Source organism: Eptesicus fuscus, chromosome 16, assembly GCF_027574615.1.
Source record: "Eptesicus fuscus isolate TK198812 chromosome 16, DD_ASM_mEF_20220401, whole genome shotgun sequence".
Taxonomy (NCBI): domain Eukaryota; kingdom Metazoa; phylum Chordata; class Mammalia; order Chiroptera; family Vespertilionidae; genus Eptesicus; species Eptesicus fuscus.
In genome coordinates, this window is record NC_072488.1 from 56,926,074 (window position 1) to 56,944,617 (window position 18,544).

An 18,544-nucleotide genomic window follows, 5' to 3' on the forward strand; every position below is an offset into this window, starting at 1 on the left:
TTCTCCTGTTTGCTTCTAAGGTAGAGACCTGTATATTTTGTCACAGATATTAAAAGTGAGAATTAAGGGTTTGATCTATAAAATTTTCTCTGCATACTGATTATATCTGGAGAGTTTTGCTAACAACTGGGATGCGTACAGCAACCACAGAGGTCTATGTGATCGTATCGGGCTTATCTGTGTCTGTATCCAAAACACAGCCTCAGGGGTCCTGAAGTGAACTGCTCCTGTTTGCAGGCACAGCGCAAGAGCAGCGAGTTCGTGGCCTGCAGGAGTCCACGCCAGGGCTTCTGTGCTCTGAGGCAGCAGATGCCTATCATGGCAGCAGAAGAGGATGGGAGGAGGATGGAGAAAACAGGAGAGGGCTGTTCTCTGAAACCCCCGGATGTGAGGTAGAACCCCCATGAGCAGAGCAGGTCATGGCAGAAGCAGAAGGTTTTGTTTTCTTAAGAGACTTTGTCAGATCGTGAGTCCAGGCGGTGCTGTCAGTGCCACTGGAGTGCTGCAGCGCGGCAGGGCGACACATTCTGCTGGGAAGGCAGCACTGCTCTGGCACCTGAGCACGGGGGTCTTTGGGAGGACTGGGGGGAGAACTGCCAGCACAGACTGGGGTCCTCACAGAGAGGCATCTGGAGAGGGTTTACGGGCAGACAAGGGAACACCAGAGTAGAGCTGGGTGACCTTGTCAGTGACCCTGCCTCACAGGTGGGACGATTAGCAGCGTAAGACACTCTTTGTGGATAGTGCCTCCAGGTCCCTAGAAACCATAGCCAGGCCACGTTTGATGAGCGCTGATGCTTTAGCACCAGATAGAGAGGACGAGGGGCGGAGAAGGAGGCAGGGAAGGATGAGAAGCCCCGGCACTGGCACTGCATCGCCACAGGCTGCCAGAACCTCAGCCGCCTGCGAGGCAGGTGTGCCCACTCAGTCACACGGCACATCTCCTGACAGGCTGTGTGGGGAAACGTGCCTCAGAGCAGTGCACCGAGGGAGAAGAAGTGAGACTTAACTGGCTCCTTCCTGCCCTATTCCTATGGATCAAATGTTGCCCCCTGTATCCTCAGGCCAGGGAAATGTGTGGATATTTTGGTTTTAGGGAAATGACCACAGAGAAAGGCAGGCCACTCAAAGTTCTACGAGTGACTATGTCTTAGTGTGTTTGGGCTGCTATAACAACAATACCATAAACCGCATGGCTTATTAGCAACAACTTATTTCTCATAGTTTTGCAGGCTGGGAAGTCCAATATCATGGTGCTGGTGGTTTCAGTGTCTGCTCAGGGCCTGCTTTCTGGCTCATTGACAACCTTCCCTTCACTGGGTCCTCACTTTGTGGAAGGGGCACTAATGCCAGTCATGAACGCTCCACTCTCATGCCCTAAGCACCTCCTGAAGGGCCCACCTCCAAACACCATCACATGCAGCATATGTTTTCAACATCGGAATTTGGGGGGGCGGCCCACAAGTATTCAGTCCTCTCAGCAAGCTCCTTCTTGGAATGAAGTCTTCTGAGAAGAGGCATTTGAGCTAAACCCTGAGGGTTGGCATTCCAAATAAAGAAAGGAGGATGAGGATGTACCCAAATACCAAGACCACAAAGTGCAAGGAGTGTTTTGGGACTCTCAGGAGATCATCTTAGTGCAGATACAAGGTTTCAGCCAATTTTATATTTCAGGATAAAGAATTTGAACTTTATTTCTTAGGCAATAGGATGTCCATTGATTCATATATATATATATATATATATATATATATATATATGATATTTAATCTTCACCTGAGGATATATTTATTTATGAGAGAGAGAGAGAGAGAGAGAGAGAGAGAAGAGAGAGAGAAACATCTATGTGAGAAACTTCGATTGCCTCCTGCATGCTCCCTCACTGGAGATCAAACTGCAATCTAGCTATGTTCCCTGACTAGAAATCACAACTTTTTTTGTTGTTGTTGTTGTTGTAAGAAGCTCCAACCAACTGAGCAACCTGGCCAGAGCTTCATCAATATTTTTAACCTAGAGATCCTATGCAATGGGAGATTAGAGCTCAGGAAAGTTTTCTGGTTTCCATCAGTGTGAAATTGTACAGCTAAATCCAGGAGCGGAGGTGGGGGGTGGGGGGCGGAGGGTAAAGCTGGGGTTCTTAATCCAGATCACCTGGGGGTGTGTCTGTGAAGCTCAGAAATTGCACGCAATGTTTCTGTGAGGGCTTCCTTGTATTTCCTGAACTTTTCCAAGGGTCTGGCCCTACAGGGTTAAAGATCACTAGCAAAGAGACAAAATCAGCATGCCCCCTCACTTCCCCAATCCCACTGGGGGAGTGAGCAAAACCAGCCTGAACGTGTGGTAGTTCAGAGTTAGGAGGCAGTTCAGGCTCGTAGTGACGTGACCGGGAGAAGATGCAGAAGCCAGGAAGGTCCTGTCACAATACAGACTCTAGCTGACTTGGTCCTGCTTCTGGGCTCTACGCTGCGCTGGGGAAGGAGGTGGTACCAGCCGGGCGGACTCCGGCACCCTTCCCCGCGAGGCGGGCAGATGCTGGGACCGCAGGCTGCTGTGCCTCTCGCGAGACCCGGTCCTTCAAGGCCCCGCCCCCGGGCCCGGCGCAAAGCAGGACGGGACACCAAGATGGATGCTCTCATTTGAGCGCCACATCTGAGCGGATAACCTCACGCCAGCAGTCCTCTTTTGCCACTCGCTGTTTCTCGGGAGCAGGGGACGGAGAGGGAATGAAAAGCTGCCGCGGCGGAGGAGTCCCCGTGACCGACTCTGCTGCTGCCCTGGGGGCGCAGCCGGGCCCGCCGCGCCTGACGCGTCCCGAGTTACTCAGGTGAGGGCCCGGCCGGAGGCGCTGCTGGTCGCCCCGTGTCCCTGACCCCGCACCCGACCGCAGCGGGCGGCGCGGGGCCCGAGGGCGGCCCGGAGCCCCGGGCGGCGTGGCCTGGGGGCCTCCTTCCGAGCTGAACGCGGTGTCCGCGCGGCCGCGGCTCCGGGCGCGCCCGCCCGTCGGACGGCGCTGTGTGAGGCCCAGGCTCAGCCTGCGGGTCTCACCGACCCCTGAGGGGCCCCGGAAGCGGCCCTTTTGCCCAGACTCAGGCCAGGTGCCTTCTGTGTGCATTTGGGTTCCTCCTGAGCCGCCTCGCGGTTGCCTCTGGCAGGTAGTTCTTGCCCCCAGGAAGCGAGGCCCATGTCTCCATGTTAGCGCCTCAGTTTAATGCAGTACTTTTATAGGCGCCCCTGGGAAGTGAAAACACAAGTTGGGGGCTGTAAGAGAACCAAGTATATTAGCACAAAGCGGTAATTGTACTGTGCAGGTAATTCTATAGTTACTAATTCTGTGACTTCCTCTCAAAGTTTTTTTTTTTAATATCTATTTTATTGATTCTTTACAGAGAGGAAGAGAGAGGGATAGAGAGTTAGAAACATCGATGAGAGAGAAACATCCATCAGCTGCCTCCTGCACACCCCCCACTGGGGATGTGCCCCCAACCAAGGTACATGCCCTTGACCGGAATCGAACCTGGAACCTTTCAGTCCGCAGGCCGACTCTCTATCCACTGAGCCAAACCGGTTTCGGCCCTCTCAAAGTTTTAATATGCTGGTTATCCCGTTGACTAGAATATAGGAAGACCAGCTGGATTTTGTGTTTTTGTGTAAGTTTTATAAGGCACTATCTCAGTCACATCCCATGTTTAATTGTTCTCAAAACTGACCTATCAGAAGGAGGAAAAAGTGTCATGAATGTGACATAACCGTTCTCTCAGGAATAACATTTAATTCACAGCAAAAATAACCGCAACTCTAGAGGAGCTGCATGGTAACCAGAGGCTTTGAGATATTCCAGCCAAGAAAGCTGTGGTGCCAAAAAGACCTCAGAGGAGAAACGAAATCATATTAAACTGTTTGTGTTGTAAATGCCTTTTCAAACACTGTGTTTAAAGGTTGTCTAGTGCTGACATGAATGTTTGTTTTGATTTCTGTACTTGAGGATTGCAGCTTAACCATGATGCCACAAAACCCACTTTCGTGTGGCCGTTGTCTCCGAGACAGCTGGCGTCCCCCTTATAAGCCACATTATATAGTGTCCGAATTGGACTGGCTGTCAGTTACTGTTTGTAGGAATGTTCTGGAAGTAGTGGAGAGTGGGGCATGTTTCCACCTACAGCTCATCCACTTCTTTGTAGCAAGAAGCTGAATAGATTATGTTCAAAGCTAGAACTGTTAAATTTGCAAACAAGTCTGACTGACCCATTGCTAGACTTATTTTATTCATGCCTTGGTCTTTTGGGTTTGGACCAGAAATTGGAATTGATTGCAATTATATGTTTAAAATGAATTGGGGCTCAAACTTTCTGATTACATTTGGTAGTTTCTTGAAGCAGTAAATAGTTTTAACTTTTGATGAATTAAAAGTAATATGTTGTTTTTGTTTGTTTCATTTATCTGTTGGGTGTGCTTTTCAAATGAGGTGTCAGCACCTGAACAGAAATGCCCTTAAATGTTTAGAGCCTTTTACTATAAAGTAAAACTTGTCTAAATACTTCAAATGTGAAGTGTGGAGAAATTAGTGTGTAGTAGTAGGAAACGTAGGATAGTTATTGTGGGACATAAGTACTTGTCTCAACCCAATAGATTCCTACCTGTCTCTTGATTCACCTGCAACTAAAATGTAGCTGTAATGTCAATTATGTAATGACTAGAGGCCCGATGCATGAAATTCGTGCAAGGGGCTCGGCCCTCCTAGCGCCTTGCAGCCTCCGCTAGCCCTCGAAGCCCTGGCTTCATCCGGAAGGTCTTTCAGCTGTTCGTTCTAATTAGCATATTAGCTTAGCTGTTTATTATATAGGATAGTGTAAGGTAAGTATAAAATGATAATTGTAATTATCTGAAAGAGTCAGATCTGGAATGCCCTTTGATGTTATGATTACTTGTACACCTACAATGTGATAGGATTGTGTGACACTCCCTAAAGATTAATGGCTCTTCTGTAAACTTTTATGGTAATTTTCTTATGGCTTTGACTCCCAACAGCTGACCAGAATGTGTTTGAATTCATACAGAAATAATGTTGATATCTGAAACCCATGTCGAACTTCTCTGAAGAAAGGGCAACAATGATTGCAGCTGGGGATTTGCAGGAATTTGTTCCTTTTGGTCGAGACCACTGCAAACACCACCCTAATGCTTTGAACCTTCAGCTTCGGCAGCTGCAGCCAGCCTCTGAGTTATGGTCGTCTGATGGTGCTGCTGGCTTGGTGGGATCCCTGCAGGAGGTTACAATCCACGAAAAACAGAAGGTTTTATTAAGATTCTCAGTTTGTTTTTGAAATGTAGAGAGATGTGATCTACTTGTAATTTAAGGCTACCCAGGTACAACTGAGAAATGAGTATAATGCTATTTCTAGGGTACAGGTTAAGATTTGGTAATTTTAATCAAGGCTAAAAATAATGACCTTATTGTATTATAGTGTCATGGCTGTTTATTTAGACACATAACTCAGGGATTTGTAATGAGACACTATGATTATGGTCCATTTAAAACCTCTTCACTTAGTATGTGGGGACCAGATTTCATGGTCCCTACATGGTTATTTGATGATTAGATAGATAGTAGAGTTAGAAATGGTCCCTGCTGCCAAAAACTTACATGTTTCCAGAGGAGAAAAGAAGTGCCATATAGATATAGTACTAGTTTTTAAATAGGGGAATGAGAAGTAAGTGCATGTTAAATAGTCTTTCTTATTCAAAATTTCAGGGCGGGGAAGTCTGTAGTTAGAAATCTAAACCTTTCTCTGCCTGTTTTGATGGTTGGGACAAGGGCAGGAAGGTGAATGTATGTGAAGCAGGGAAATCTGAATGGTGGATAAGCTCCCCCAGCATCTCATGTGCATCTTACTGCCCCTTATGTATCGCCCCCCCCTCCCATACCCTTGATGTATCTTTTTAGTCTCCCAAGAATGTTGGTTTAGTTTTTGCATAAATAGGAAAGGTATTATTTTTGTTTGTTTATGCTTTTGGCAGCATAATATGGTAATATAATGTAAAACACTTAATATAGAGAATTCTTGAGTAAGTTCTCATTTATGAAATCAACCTAAGAGTTGGGCTTGGACTGAATCTTACTCCACAGGCAAAGAGAGAGTAGGAGACTTGTATCTGGATTGCTGTTCAATTTTAATTAATAAATCTTGCTCCATAATGTTGAAAAAGAAAAACAGCATTTTAACAAGTCTTACCTATGTAAATTTTTAAGGAAAGCTGGCAGTTAAGGAGAGGCGGAAGTGAAATTGGAGAAGTGGATTATGACGAGGAACTCTATGTGGCTGGAAATATGGTGATCTGGAGCAAAGGAAGTAAAAGCCAGGCATTGGCTGTTTACAAGGCCTTTACAGTTGATAGTCCTGTTCAACAGGTGAGTTGATTTGAATTTTAGTATTTGATTGACTGTGGAATAATTTTTTAAAAAACAAAGCTCTTGCCTTAATATTTAACAGAAATGATAAAATCAGAGTATAATGATCCCAGTAGCTGTGTATATGTTTTAACATTTGAAGATAATGGTAGGGAAATAAACATTTCATTTATTTTCTATATCAATTTTTTACACCACCCTTTTTCAATTTGTTGGTAATGTTTAAACACTTGAGAAATTCAATCAGTTATTGTCAATAAAATTTATAAGACTAAGAGTACAAGAATATATTAGCACATGATTATATTTGATTGCAGAATGTTCAATAAGTAAAAATCAGATTCATTGTAGTCCTCAGAGAGTAAGGGAAAGGAAAATAAATCTAATTTGTTGTCATTGCACTTGGCTATTACACCTAATTCTCTCCTAAAACTTAGTAATTAAAGGGTTAGAATTAAGCATTTTCCCTGCCTTTTTAGGAGCTTTCTGGTTCATCTCTAGTTAATGAAGGAAAACCCTTATTTAAAGAAGAATACCAGCTAATAAATATAGAAGGAATGGTAGAATTTGAAAATTGCTGTTCTGTGTAACCTCTGATTCAGATAAAGATTGTAAATAGATAATAATGCCATTGCATGAAAGGTATTTAGCATGGCACCAAGGTGTCACCTAAAGTGAAGAAACAAATGCATTTCTACTCTGAAGCTGCATATTGTTCTCCACCTCAATAACCCAGTTGGTTTACCATCACTAATAGGGGACAAAGGACTCTTTTATACCTACAGCTGTAATGTAGCATGGAGACATGATGCCATCTACTTAGTTTTCTTCCCCAAAATATTTGACATGAATATGTAGACCTAACTTCCAGTTACAGGAAGTATGGGGCTAGAGGATCAGTTTGTAAAATGAGATGAGGAATGGGTGGAAGTATGGATGAAACAAGAATAGCCAGAAGTTGAGAATTATTGAAGCTGGCTGATGGGGATGCATTATATTACTCTGTTTATTTTGTATATATTTGAGTTTTTCTATAATAAAAAACTTAAAGAAAAAACCACTATGAGGAACAAGTAGACAAATCCAGAATATGGGACAGTCTACATTGTGGTCTCTTTAAAGAGTCGGTCATGTGAGAGAAAAAAATGGTGGGGCCTGTTCTAGATTAAAAGAGACTAAAAGGACATCACCAAATGCAATATTTTATTTTTTGCACCTTGTTGAATGAATTTTGATTGAATCCTGATTCTAGAAAATGGGCCAAAAAAGACATTTTGGGGAAAAATTTGAAGAGTTGCAAATGAATTGAATATTAGGTGATGTTAGATTTTTTTTTTCTTAGGGAAGATGATGGTTTTGTGGTGTATAGGAGAAAATCTTTATTTTGGGGGAAATGCATGATGAAGTGTGTGGAGGTGATGTGTCATGATGTGGGGGATTTTCAGGTAGTCAGTACCCCCCCCATCCAAATCTCCCTCATACACATAAGCAGATATGGCATAAAGTGTAGATGTTTCAGGTGGGCTCTAATGCCGGTTTTTCCTCACTCAACAATAGAACGAACAATTCAGTTTACAACAGGGCAGAAGGCTTGAACGGACAGTTCTCAAGAAGATTTGCCCATGGCCAATGAGCACATAAAACAGTGCCCAGCATCTTTAATCATTATGCAAATGCTAATCAAAACTACAATGAGATACCTACTGGGATGGCTGTTATTTAAAAAAATATCAAGTATTGGTGAGGATTTTTATTTTTATTTTTTTAAGTATATTTTTATTGATTTCAGAAAGAAAGGGAGAAAGAGAGAGAGAGAGAAACATCAATGATGAGAGAGAATCACCGACTGGCTGCCTCCTGCATGCCCCCCACCGGGGACCAAGCCCACAACCCAGTCATGTGCCCTTGGCCGGAATCGAACCTGGGACCCTTCAGTCCACAGACCGACGCTCTATCCACTGAGCCAAACCAGCTAGGGCTGGTGAGGATTTTGAAACAAACCCTGTGCATTGCTGGTGATGGAGGAAAAAAAGCCTCTGTGGGAGACAATTTGGTTGTTACTCAAAGTGTTATTAAACCTAGGATCATCATGTGATCCTGAAATTCCCTTGTGGGTATCATACCTAATAAAATGGTAATATGCAAATTACCATCACTCCGCTACGCCCACGATTGGGCTGTTGGGAGGCTGGGGGCGGGACTCGGGGTGGCCGATTGGGCTGACTCACGAGTCCCTGCCCCCGTTCCTCCTGCCGTCCCCAACAGCCGGCGCTGCGGGAGGACCCATGGGGCCAGCGGAACACGCAGGTGGCGGAACTCGGGGTGGCTGATTGTGTGGCTGCCGGCACCAGTTTTCCACCAGCACCAGTTTTCCTCTGGCCACCCGCCGATCGGAGTGCCTCCCGCCAGCGCAATCGGCCACCCAGAGTTCCTCCACTGGCGGCGCTGGAGGAACTCAGGGTGGCTGATCTGGGAGGCGCTCTGATCGGCGGGTGGCCAGAGGAAACGGCGCTGGAGGAACTCCAATTGTGCTGGTGGCCAGAGGAAACGGCACTGGAAGAACTCGGGGTGGCTGATTGCGCTGGAGGCCAGAGGAAACGGCGCTCCAATCAGCGGGTGGCTAGAGGAAAACTGGTGCCAGCAGCCAGGTGAAGGAAGGTCTTTTGCACGAAACTTCGTGCAACGGGCTTCTAGTATATACATAAAAGAATTGAAAGTAGGGACTCAGTCGAACACCAGTGTTCATAGCAGCATAATTCACGGTAGTCAAAATTGGAAACAATCCAAGTCCATATACCACATATTATTTATCCAGTCACCTGTGAGGACAGGTGACTGGATAAATAATATGTGGTATATGTCTACAATGAAATATTATTCAGCCTTTGAAAGAAGGACATTCTTATGTTACACATGGATGAACCTTAAGGACATTATGCCAGACACAACAACAAATACTGTGTGATTCCTCCACCTTTATGAGGTACTTTGCTTTGAATAGGCAAATCCATAAAGACAGCAAGCAAGTAGAATGTTAGCTGGGGGAGGGAGGAATGGGGAGTTATTGTTGAATTGGCAGTTTCTGTTTGGGATAATGGAAAAGTTTTGGAGATGGATAGTAGTGAGGTTGTACAATTTTGTGAATGTACTTAATGCTGCTGAATTTGTACACCTCAAAATGGTTAAAATGGTAAATTTTATGTTATGTACTAGAGGCCTGGTGCACGAAATTCATGCACGGGGGGACGGGACGGGCGGGGGGGGGGAGGTGTCTCTCAGCCCAACCTGCACCCTCTCCAATCTGGGACCCCTTGGGGGATGTCCGACTGCCTGTAAACAGGCAGTCGGACATCCCTTTCACAATCTAGGACTGCTGTCTCCCAACTACTTACCTGCCTGCCTTCCTGATTGCCCCTAACCGCTATGCCTGCCAGCCTGATCACCCCCTAACCACTCCCCTGCCAGTCCGATCAATGCCTAACTGCCCTCCCCTGATACCCCGGTCACCCCCAAATGCCCTCCTTGCATATTCCCTCTTTATTAGATAGGGTTTTTTCTTTAGCATATTGGACAGTCCTAACTGGTTTCGCTCAGTGGATGGAGCATTGGCCTGCAGAATCAAGGGTCTCAGGTTCAATTCTGGTCAAGGGCATGTACCTTGGTTGGGGGCACATATCCAGTGGTGAGTGTGCAGGAGGCAGCTGATCGATGTTTCTCTCTCATAGATGTTTCTAGCTCTCTATCCCTTTCCCTTCCTCTCTGTAAAAAATCAATAAAATATATATTATAAAAAGATTCCTCCATATCTGCCTGGCTGGTGTGACTCAATGGTTGAGACCCCAGGCTGCTACCACTGGAAGGGGATCGAGCCCTGGCCAGGCTGAGACCCCAGCCCAGGCTGCCATCTCAGCCTGGCTGGGGATAGCCCGGTGGGGGTGCACAGCTCCAGCCCAGGCTGCCTTCACTGGCCTGAAGATAGCATGGTGGGGATGCACCGCCCTCCTGGCCTGAGACCCCAGCCCAGGCTGCTGCCACTGGCTGGGTGATCATGCAGTGGGGGTGCCCGGCCCTGCAGGCATGAGACCCCAGCCCAGACAGCCAGCCCGGCCAGGGGATCCTGCGGCTTGGGTGCTGGGCCCTGCAGGCCTGAGACCCCAGCCCAAGCTGTCCTCACAGCCAGGGGATCCTGTGGCTTGGGGGTGGCTGAGACCCCCACCCCAAACCGCCCTGGTTTGCCGGGGGATCCTGCGGCTTGGGGGCGGCTGAGACCCCCATCCCCCAGCCGCCCCGACTTGCCAGCGATCCTGCGGCTTGCCGGGGGATCCTGCGGCTTGGGGACGGCTGAGACCCCCATCCCCCAGCCGCCCCGACTTGCCAGCGATCCTGCGGCTTGGGGGCGAGGGTCTCAGCCTGGCTTGCCAGGGGATCCTGTGGCTTGGGGGCGGCTGAGACCCCCGTCCCCAAGCCGCCCCGGCTTGCCAGCAATCCTGCGGCTTGGGGGCGGGGGTCTCAGCCCGGCTTGCCAGGGGATCCTGCGGCTTGGGGGTGGCTGAGACCCCCGCCCCCCAGCTGCTCCAGCTTGCCAGCGATCCCGCGGCTCACGCTGGGTGCTGGTGCCTCCCAGCCGGACACCCTGGACTGCTGCTACTGGGTGGACTCTGTTGGGGCTAAGAGGACTGGGCGCTGCCATCTTGATCTTCTCAACTGCCAGATAGGTCACCCCTAGTCCCGCCCCCCAGCCTCCCGCCGGCCCAATTGTGGGCGTAGCGGAATGATGGTTATTTGCAAATTACCCTTTTATTAGGTAGGATATTTAACCACAATTGAAAAAAATTCATAAAATGCCATTAAGTAATTTCATTAAGTGATTGTCAAGCATGCCAATGAAAGCTGAATGGCATTTCCTAGTTTATATTTTGTAAGGTAAAAGGGAAACGTTAGTTTTTCCAAAGATTTTTCTGAAGTGCCTCTAGGAATGTCTAAGAATGATAAGATTGTTAAGTAAATCTGTAGATTATAAAATAGCTCTTGGGATAATCTTTAGTTTTATATAGGACACTAGTGACCCGGTGCACAAAATTCGTGTACATTAAAAGGGAATTAATTAGAGCAGTGATGGGCAACCTTTTGAGCTTGGTGTGTCAGACTTCGCCAAAAAACTGAGCATAACTCGGGTAGTGTGTCACTTTGAGGAAAAAACATTATTTCGCAAATGTTTCATCCTCAGGAGCAGCAAATGTTTCATCCTCGGCATGTGGCCGCCTCAGCGGCTGCATGTCATCAGAAATAGCTACGTGTGTCAGTGCTGACACGCGTCATAGGTTTGCCATCACTGAATTAGAGGAAATACTTTAATATTGCTGTTTGCCCTTTCTCTATAATAGAAGTGTCAGAGATGAAAGAAAATTAGTAAAATGTATATGAAAATCTTCCTCCTGTCAGAGTCTGGGGCGTGTCACGGGCACCAGAGTCAAGTCTCCGCCCACCCATGTGTGCCTCAAAATTGCATGAGACCTAGACCTGGCCAGCCCCACCCCCATTGGGCTAAATCCAGACCCGGCTGGCCCCACTCCCGTCAAGCCCCGCCAGGTGGGGGGGCGTAGCCTCAGGTCACCTGGCCCGGGGCGGGGAAGGCCTGAGGTCCCCTAGCCCAGGCTGGGGGGCACGCCTTGAGGTCCCCTGGCCCAGACCAGGGGGTGCGGCCTGAGGTCCCCTGTCAAACCCTGCCGGGCGGGGGTTGCAGCCTCGGGTCCCCTGGCCTGGTGCTGGGGCTAGGTGCACGGCCTGAGGTCCCCATCAAGCCCCGCCGGGCAGGGGGTGCGGCTGTGGGTCCCCTGGCCCAGCGCCGGGGCATAGGGCGCAGCCTAAGGTCCCCCATCAAGCTCTTCTGGGAGGGGGGGTGCAGCCTGAGGTCCCCCAGCCTGGTGCCGGGGCAGGGGGCACGGCCTGAGGTCCCCTGTCAAGTCCCACCAGGCAGGGGGCGCAGCCTCAGGTCCCTTGCCCCGGCCCCTCACCACTCAGTCTCAGATCCCTGCTGATTGCTTGTTAAGGCTCGTTATGGTAACTTGGCCTCTGCTGTGGGCCCAACCATCTTGTGTTATGGGATCCCTGCCTCCAGTGTGGGTGCAGCCATCTTGTTATGGTGTGACTGTCAATTTGCATATTCCCTCCTTATTAGATAGGATAGGGTCTAATACAGGTTAAGCTACTGTTTTGAGGTCACTTTTGTGGCAAGGCTTCTCTAGTAGATTTTTTTAATTTTTGTCTTCCCTTGTCATAAAATTTATTTGTACACATAGTTTATCTTTCCTTATAATATTTACCATTAATTAGTCTAATTTTATTTTATCTTACTCTTTTTTGTTCCCATGGTGCATGTGTTGAGCTGATGAGGAGACAGGTGTTATGTAGATGTCATAATTATTATGTAGATACCATTTTAACAGGCTATTATTTAGATAAAATTTTCTTAGGCAAGCATTTTGTTTTAATTTTAGGCATTGTGGTGTGACTTCATTATATCACAGGATAAGTCTGAAAAAGCCTACAGTAAGTTTCTTGAAATTTTATTGCACTTTTTGATTCCAAAGGTATACCTCGTTTTTTCTTTCAAAATAAGTAGCCACTAATAATAGTGGTTTTGCTTAAGTATTTTTATCTTGTTCATTAAAGAATGTGTTATTGGGAATTGTAATTTTGATCGTTGGGATTTCTTTTTGGGCGGGGGGAAAGCATACATGTTGTTATATCTCTTTTTGCAGGTAGCGCTGAAGTAGAAAAATGTATATGTATATTGCAAAGCTCATGTATCAACATGCATAGCATAGAAGGAAAGGATTACATAGCTTCTTTACCTTTTCAGGTAAACTTGAGTGTTTCCATGTTGTGTTTGGTTGGAGAATACTTTTTAGTTAATTGGTTTCAGAAGTATTACTACTTTTATATCTTATTGTTATCAAGGATGTTATTTTTACTCAAAATAACTAAGCAGCTTGAGTGGCTTACCATTTTCCCATTCTTTGCATAAAAAGTAATTTAGTGGAGTGAAGATGAATTATTTTCTGAGTTGTTTTTTTTTCCAGTTGAAGTGATACACAGGAAATAATTTTGATTATAGTAAGCATATGATAGTATTAGTCTTTTCCCTGTTACTCTTAATCACAAATAAGATATTTGCATCACAATAAGATATTGCTTATTTCATGCAAAATAAGATATATGCAGTGTGCATAGGAATTAAAGTTTTATCACATTGTAGCTTTGCTATTGATATTTGCAGCCCCTGGCAGAAAATTGGGTTGAATATTTCCTTAGATTTGATTTTGTCTTACACATGCTTATTAGAATTACCTCTTAAAAATATTATAGTTAATGATCATGTTATTTACTTATTTTTAAAATAATATTTTTATTATTGATTTCATAAAGAAAGGGAGAGGGAGAGATAGAAACATCAATGATGAGAGAGAATCAATGATCCGCTGCCTCCTGCACGCCTCCTGCTGGGAATAGAGCCCACAACCAGGGCTTGTGCCCTTGACTGCAATCGAACCTGGGACCCTTCAGTCTTCAGGCTGACGCTCTATCCACTGAGCCAAACCAGCCAAGGCAATCATGTTATTTTGTAAAGCTCTTATTAAATTAGAAGAACATCTAATTTTCTATATTGTTTTCTGAAGACATGTTATAAAGAGTAGTTTCATTTACTTCTGTTTTCCCCACCCTTTTACCTGGCAGGTTGCAAATGTTTGGCCCACCAAATATGGATTGTTGTTTGAACGAAGCAGTTCTTCACATGAGGTACCTCTAGGTCCACCCAGGTATTCAGTTTACTCAGTTCAGAATATTATTACTAGCGCTTTTTTGTGTTGGTTCTGAGGTGAAATGTTTCCCTGTGAGTTTGGGATGACGATAATTTCCATGATAACAGTATAGATTTATGCCACTTTCATCTCAGGGATGAGCTCTCCTGAGTCTACTCCTCACTTGGGTTCTGAGTCACCTATAGTTCCTCCCCAGACCCCCAAGTTGTAAAATCGAACAAGCATAAGGTTTAAAGATAATAGTACTCAATTCTTAGCTCTGCCATCTTTTTATTGTGCTTCTTTGGGCAAATCATTGGAGCCTTCTTGGCTTTAGTTTTATTATTTGTTATAGAAATACTCTAGTTTACCTCTTAGGATTTATGCAGGATTAAGTGAGCTAATGTATATAACCTGTTTTTGTTGTTGTTAATCCTTACATGAGAATTTTTTCCATTGCTTTTCAGAGAGAGTAGAAGGGAGAGAGGGATGAAGGGAGGAGCGACAGAGACAGAGAGACAGAGACAGAGGGGGGGCGGGGAGGAGAGAAGGAGAGAGAGAGAGACAGAGAAAGAAACATCAATGTGTCTCTATCACATCGACTGGTTGCCTCCTGCACATGCCCCAACTGGGGGTGAGGAGTGAACCTGCAACCAAGGTACATGCCCTTGACTGGGAATCAAACCTGAGCCCCTTTGGTGTGTAGGCCGACGCTCTATCTATTGAGCAATACTGGCCAGGGCTAAAGTATCTAACCTTTGACACGGCTTAGTACAGGCGTCCTCAAACTACGGCCCGCGGGCCACATGTGGGTGTTTTTGCTGTTTTGTTTTTTTACTTCAAAATAAGATATATGCAGTGTGCATAGGAATTTGTTCATAGTTTTTTTTAAACTATAGTCCAGCCCTCCAACGGTCTGAGGGACAGTGAACTGGCCCCCTGTTTAAAAAGTTTGAGGACCCCTGGCTTAGTATGTATTAGAAGCGCAAGAAATGGTAGGTGCTCATTGATGGTGTATTTACCTGTCTCTAAATGAATCAGTTATGAGCTCACGAAGGGCAGGGACATACAGTGCCTTATCAGAGTGTGGTGCAATTAGTAGATACTATGTTTTTAGAAAATTGCTTACAGATTTTAATCTCTTTCTGTGTTTAGATAGAAGGTCTGTTCCCCTCTCCTCTTTAAAACACACAGCCTCTTTATTTACTTAAAGTTTTTCAAGTACACTCCTGTGTAAATAGGTGTAGGAGACAAAATTTCTTTCTTAGCTTCCAAAGACACTGCTGCTAACAGTGGTTAAAAAAATCAGACTGCCTTATGCCCATTACCCCATTGTTCTGTAATGTGATGACTGCTGTTTGCAGATGGTCTCCGGGATACATTGATTTTTCTGGGTATGGGTATGCTAAGTCTCTTGCATAAGAGGGATTTCTAGGAATGAAATCGGAGAAACTAAAAAACAGTATATAGAGAGTTAGAGAGCTTCTTTCTGAAAGGATAGGTTTCTAGTTGTTAGTGTAATCTAGAGAAGATATTTCTTTGCAAGAATTTGTGCACAAATGGAGTCATCTTGTATTGGTGATTGATTATGTGTTGTTTTTATTACTAGAGAACCTTTACCCACTATGTTCAGCATGCTGCATCCACTAGATGAAATAACTCCACTTGTTTGTAAATCTGGAAGTAAGTGTATTTTTAGACATTCTTTTGCATAGCTCTTTTTTTTTTTTTTGAATTTGGGAGTGGGGAGAAAATGAAGGCTCTTAGAAAACTTTAATTTGTTTCATAAAAATGCATTTTACAAAAATAACCTTATTATGAAAATAGTTCATATTAAAGTAAGAACTTCTTGAATACCATTATATTAACTATTTTAACAGCTATTCTTTTCCTAAAAACAAGGCCTGTAAATTGATCAGGATTACTGATAGATTTGCTAATCTATCTGTAGAAGACTCTGGTCTCTGTTCCTTAGTTATTAACAAGTAAGTGAATGATATTTAGATGAGCTACAATTGATTATTTTTTTAAAGAGAAAAATACAGGTTCTTATGCCCTATTGTGTAAATTTTATTTATTTTTATATTTATTGATTTCAGAGAGGAAGGGAGAGAGAGAGAGTGAGATAGAAACATCAATGATGAGAGAGAATCATTGATCAGCTGCCTTCTGCACACCCTACACTGGGGATCGAGCCCACAACCTGAGCATGTGCCCTAACAGGGAATTGAACAACCACTGAGCCACGCTAGCCGGGCTGTACTGTGTAAATTTTAATATTTCATTTTCCCTGCTCATAATAACCTGATTTACTGGGTCTCAGAACTTTTAATATTTGCTACAGGTATTTCTGGATGAGTATTTTAAAATGTTCAATGTGGCCAAACATGATAATCGGTAATTGTGACTAACAAGGATAGAAAGCTAAAAAGAAAAAAATAATACACACACATACACATACGTACATATGTGTGTGTGTGTTTTGCTCTTATTTTTAGGATTTTATCCCAAGTATTCTGAAATATCATGAGGTGTTTGTCTTCTGTATCAGGGCTTGGCAAACCATAGCTGGTAAGGCTTAGGAGCTAATAATGGTTTTTACCTTTTTAAAGGATGTAGGAAAAAAAAGCCGAAAAAAATATTATGTAACAGAGTCAGTCACAAAGCCAAAACTAGTTACTCTTTGGTCTTTTACAGAAAAAAGTTTGATAATTCTATATTGTATTGGTAACAGTTACAGACAACGTAAATAAACATGTTAGCACCTGTGATTTGTGTGTGGCCATTATTGATCATGTTTTTGAATAATAAGCTCAAGAGTTGCTTATTCATAATGTTAACTATGATGTAAAATAATACAAATTGATTTTGATTTTGAAAAGACCTAAGAAGTGTGTGTATATGTATAGGGAAACTAGAAAAAATACTCCCTGATGTATTAATGGTGGCTATTTTGAGATGGTGGTATTATGAGTGCTTTTTATTTTTTTTAATAAAATACTTATTTTTATAAAAGAATTGCATACTTTTATTTTCTAATTTAACTGAAAGGGGATCATTTAATATGTTGTCAAATAGGGACAGAGAAGTCAATTCTTTGTACTCTCAGAAACTAAACTCTAAGCCTTATTTTGCATGTATAATTAGTAAAGCAGAAACAGGTGTACTCTTCACTGTTTGAATGGTTATTATGAAGGACAAATTTCATATAGAAGAAGAGAATCAATAAGGAAGTCAAACTTGACAGAATAGTTGGTTGAAATTGATGAACAAGTTGGTTATTGGAGGAGTGGACCTTTCACCCATGGCTGATGAATTTAATGGTGGATCAGCACAAATCTTCACTTTTTAATTGTGTGTATGTGAAATTGAAACTGGTAACTCTCATCTTTAATGTATTCTGAGGAATTTGATGCTCAAAGTAAATTTATTAAAAATATAGGGTAATTAATATATTAATGGATTTTGTGCCTTAATTGGTTTGGTTTCTCTTGATCTTTAGGAATTGCAAGGTGTCTTTTTATAAAGAACAGGTTTGTAAAGTTTATTTTTCAAAACCTCATCATTTCTGTTTTATCTTTCAGGTCTTTTTGGTTCATCACGGGTTCAATACGTTGTAGATCATGCGATGAAAATAGTTTTTCTCAGCACTGACCCCTCCATTGTAATGACCTATGACACTGTTCAGTGTCTGCATTCTGTGTGGGTTCTCCGGAGAGTCAAAGCAGAGGTAAGGATAAAGGGTAGTTAATACTGAAAACCTTCAGATGTTTTTGTGAAATAGATTTAGCTTCTTAGGGAAAAAGAAAGATGGTGTCCTTAATTCAGATCCACCCTGAATTTTCACAAGGAAATCACCCTTTTTATCTAATTATAATCTTTTCTCCCTTCTCATCATTTTGACTTAAGGAAGAGAATGCTGTTTTAAAATTCTCTGAACAGGGGGGAACTCCTCAGAATGTGGCCCCCAGTAGCTCCCTCACAGCAAACCTCAGAAGCCTCTCCAAAGGAGATTCCCCTGTGACCTCGCCTTTCCAGAATTACTCCTCCATCCACAGTCAGAGCCGCTCCACCTCCTCGCCCAGCCTGCACTCACGCTCTCCTTCCATCTCCAACATGGCGGCTCTAAGGTGGGGATCCATTGTGGGTGTTTCCTTATTTTACCAAGATAGACCAAGAAAAACATAACTTTTTTGAAACTTTCTCTTAGTTTTAGGGATTTAAAATTTCGATTGCCAGCCCTTGGATAGTTTTGGGGAAGACAGCCATTATTCCAGTTGTGTTAGTAAGACTTCCAGGTCTACTATGTTACCCGTTTTTAACGAGTCATATTTAG

The 18,544-nt window shown here is 44.0% G+C and overlaps 1 protein-coding gene across 3 annotated transcripts in view; it reads left to right on the forward strand.

Annotated features, from left to right (window-relative positions):
- Positions 1-2,609: 2,609 nt before the first annotated feature.
- Positions 2,610-18,544, forward strand: part of ANAPC1 (anaphase promoting complex subunit 1) — a 108,493-nt gene continuing 92,558 nt past the window's right edge. For all 3 annotated transcript variants that reach the window (XM_054728007.1, XM_054728008.1, XM_054728009.1), the window contains exons 1-9: positions 2,610-2,824; positions 5,055-5,291; positions 6,248-6,406; positions 12,904-12,955; positions 13,168-13,268; positions 14,144-14,226; positions 15,818-15,891; positions 17,793-17,938; positions 18,118-18,338. In XM_054728007.1, coding sequence (XP_054583982.1) covers positions 5,079-5,291; positions 6,248-6,406; positions 12,904-12,955; positions 13,168-13,268; positions 14,144-14,226; positions 15,818-15,891; positions 17,793-17,938; positions 18,118-18,338 — 1,049 coding nt within the window. In that variant the 5' untranslated portion in view covers positions 2,610-2,824; positions 5,055-5,078. The remainder of the gene's footprint in view (positions 2,825-5,054; positions 5,292-6,247; positions 6,407-12,903; positions 12,956-13,167; positions 13,269-14,143; positions 14,227-15,817; positions 15,892-17,792; positions 17,939-18,117; positions 18,339-18,544) is intronic.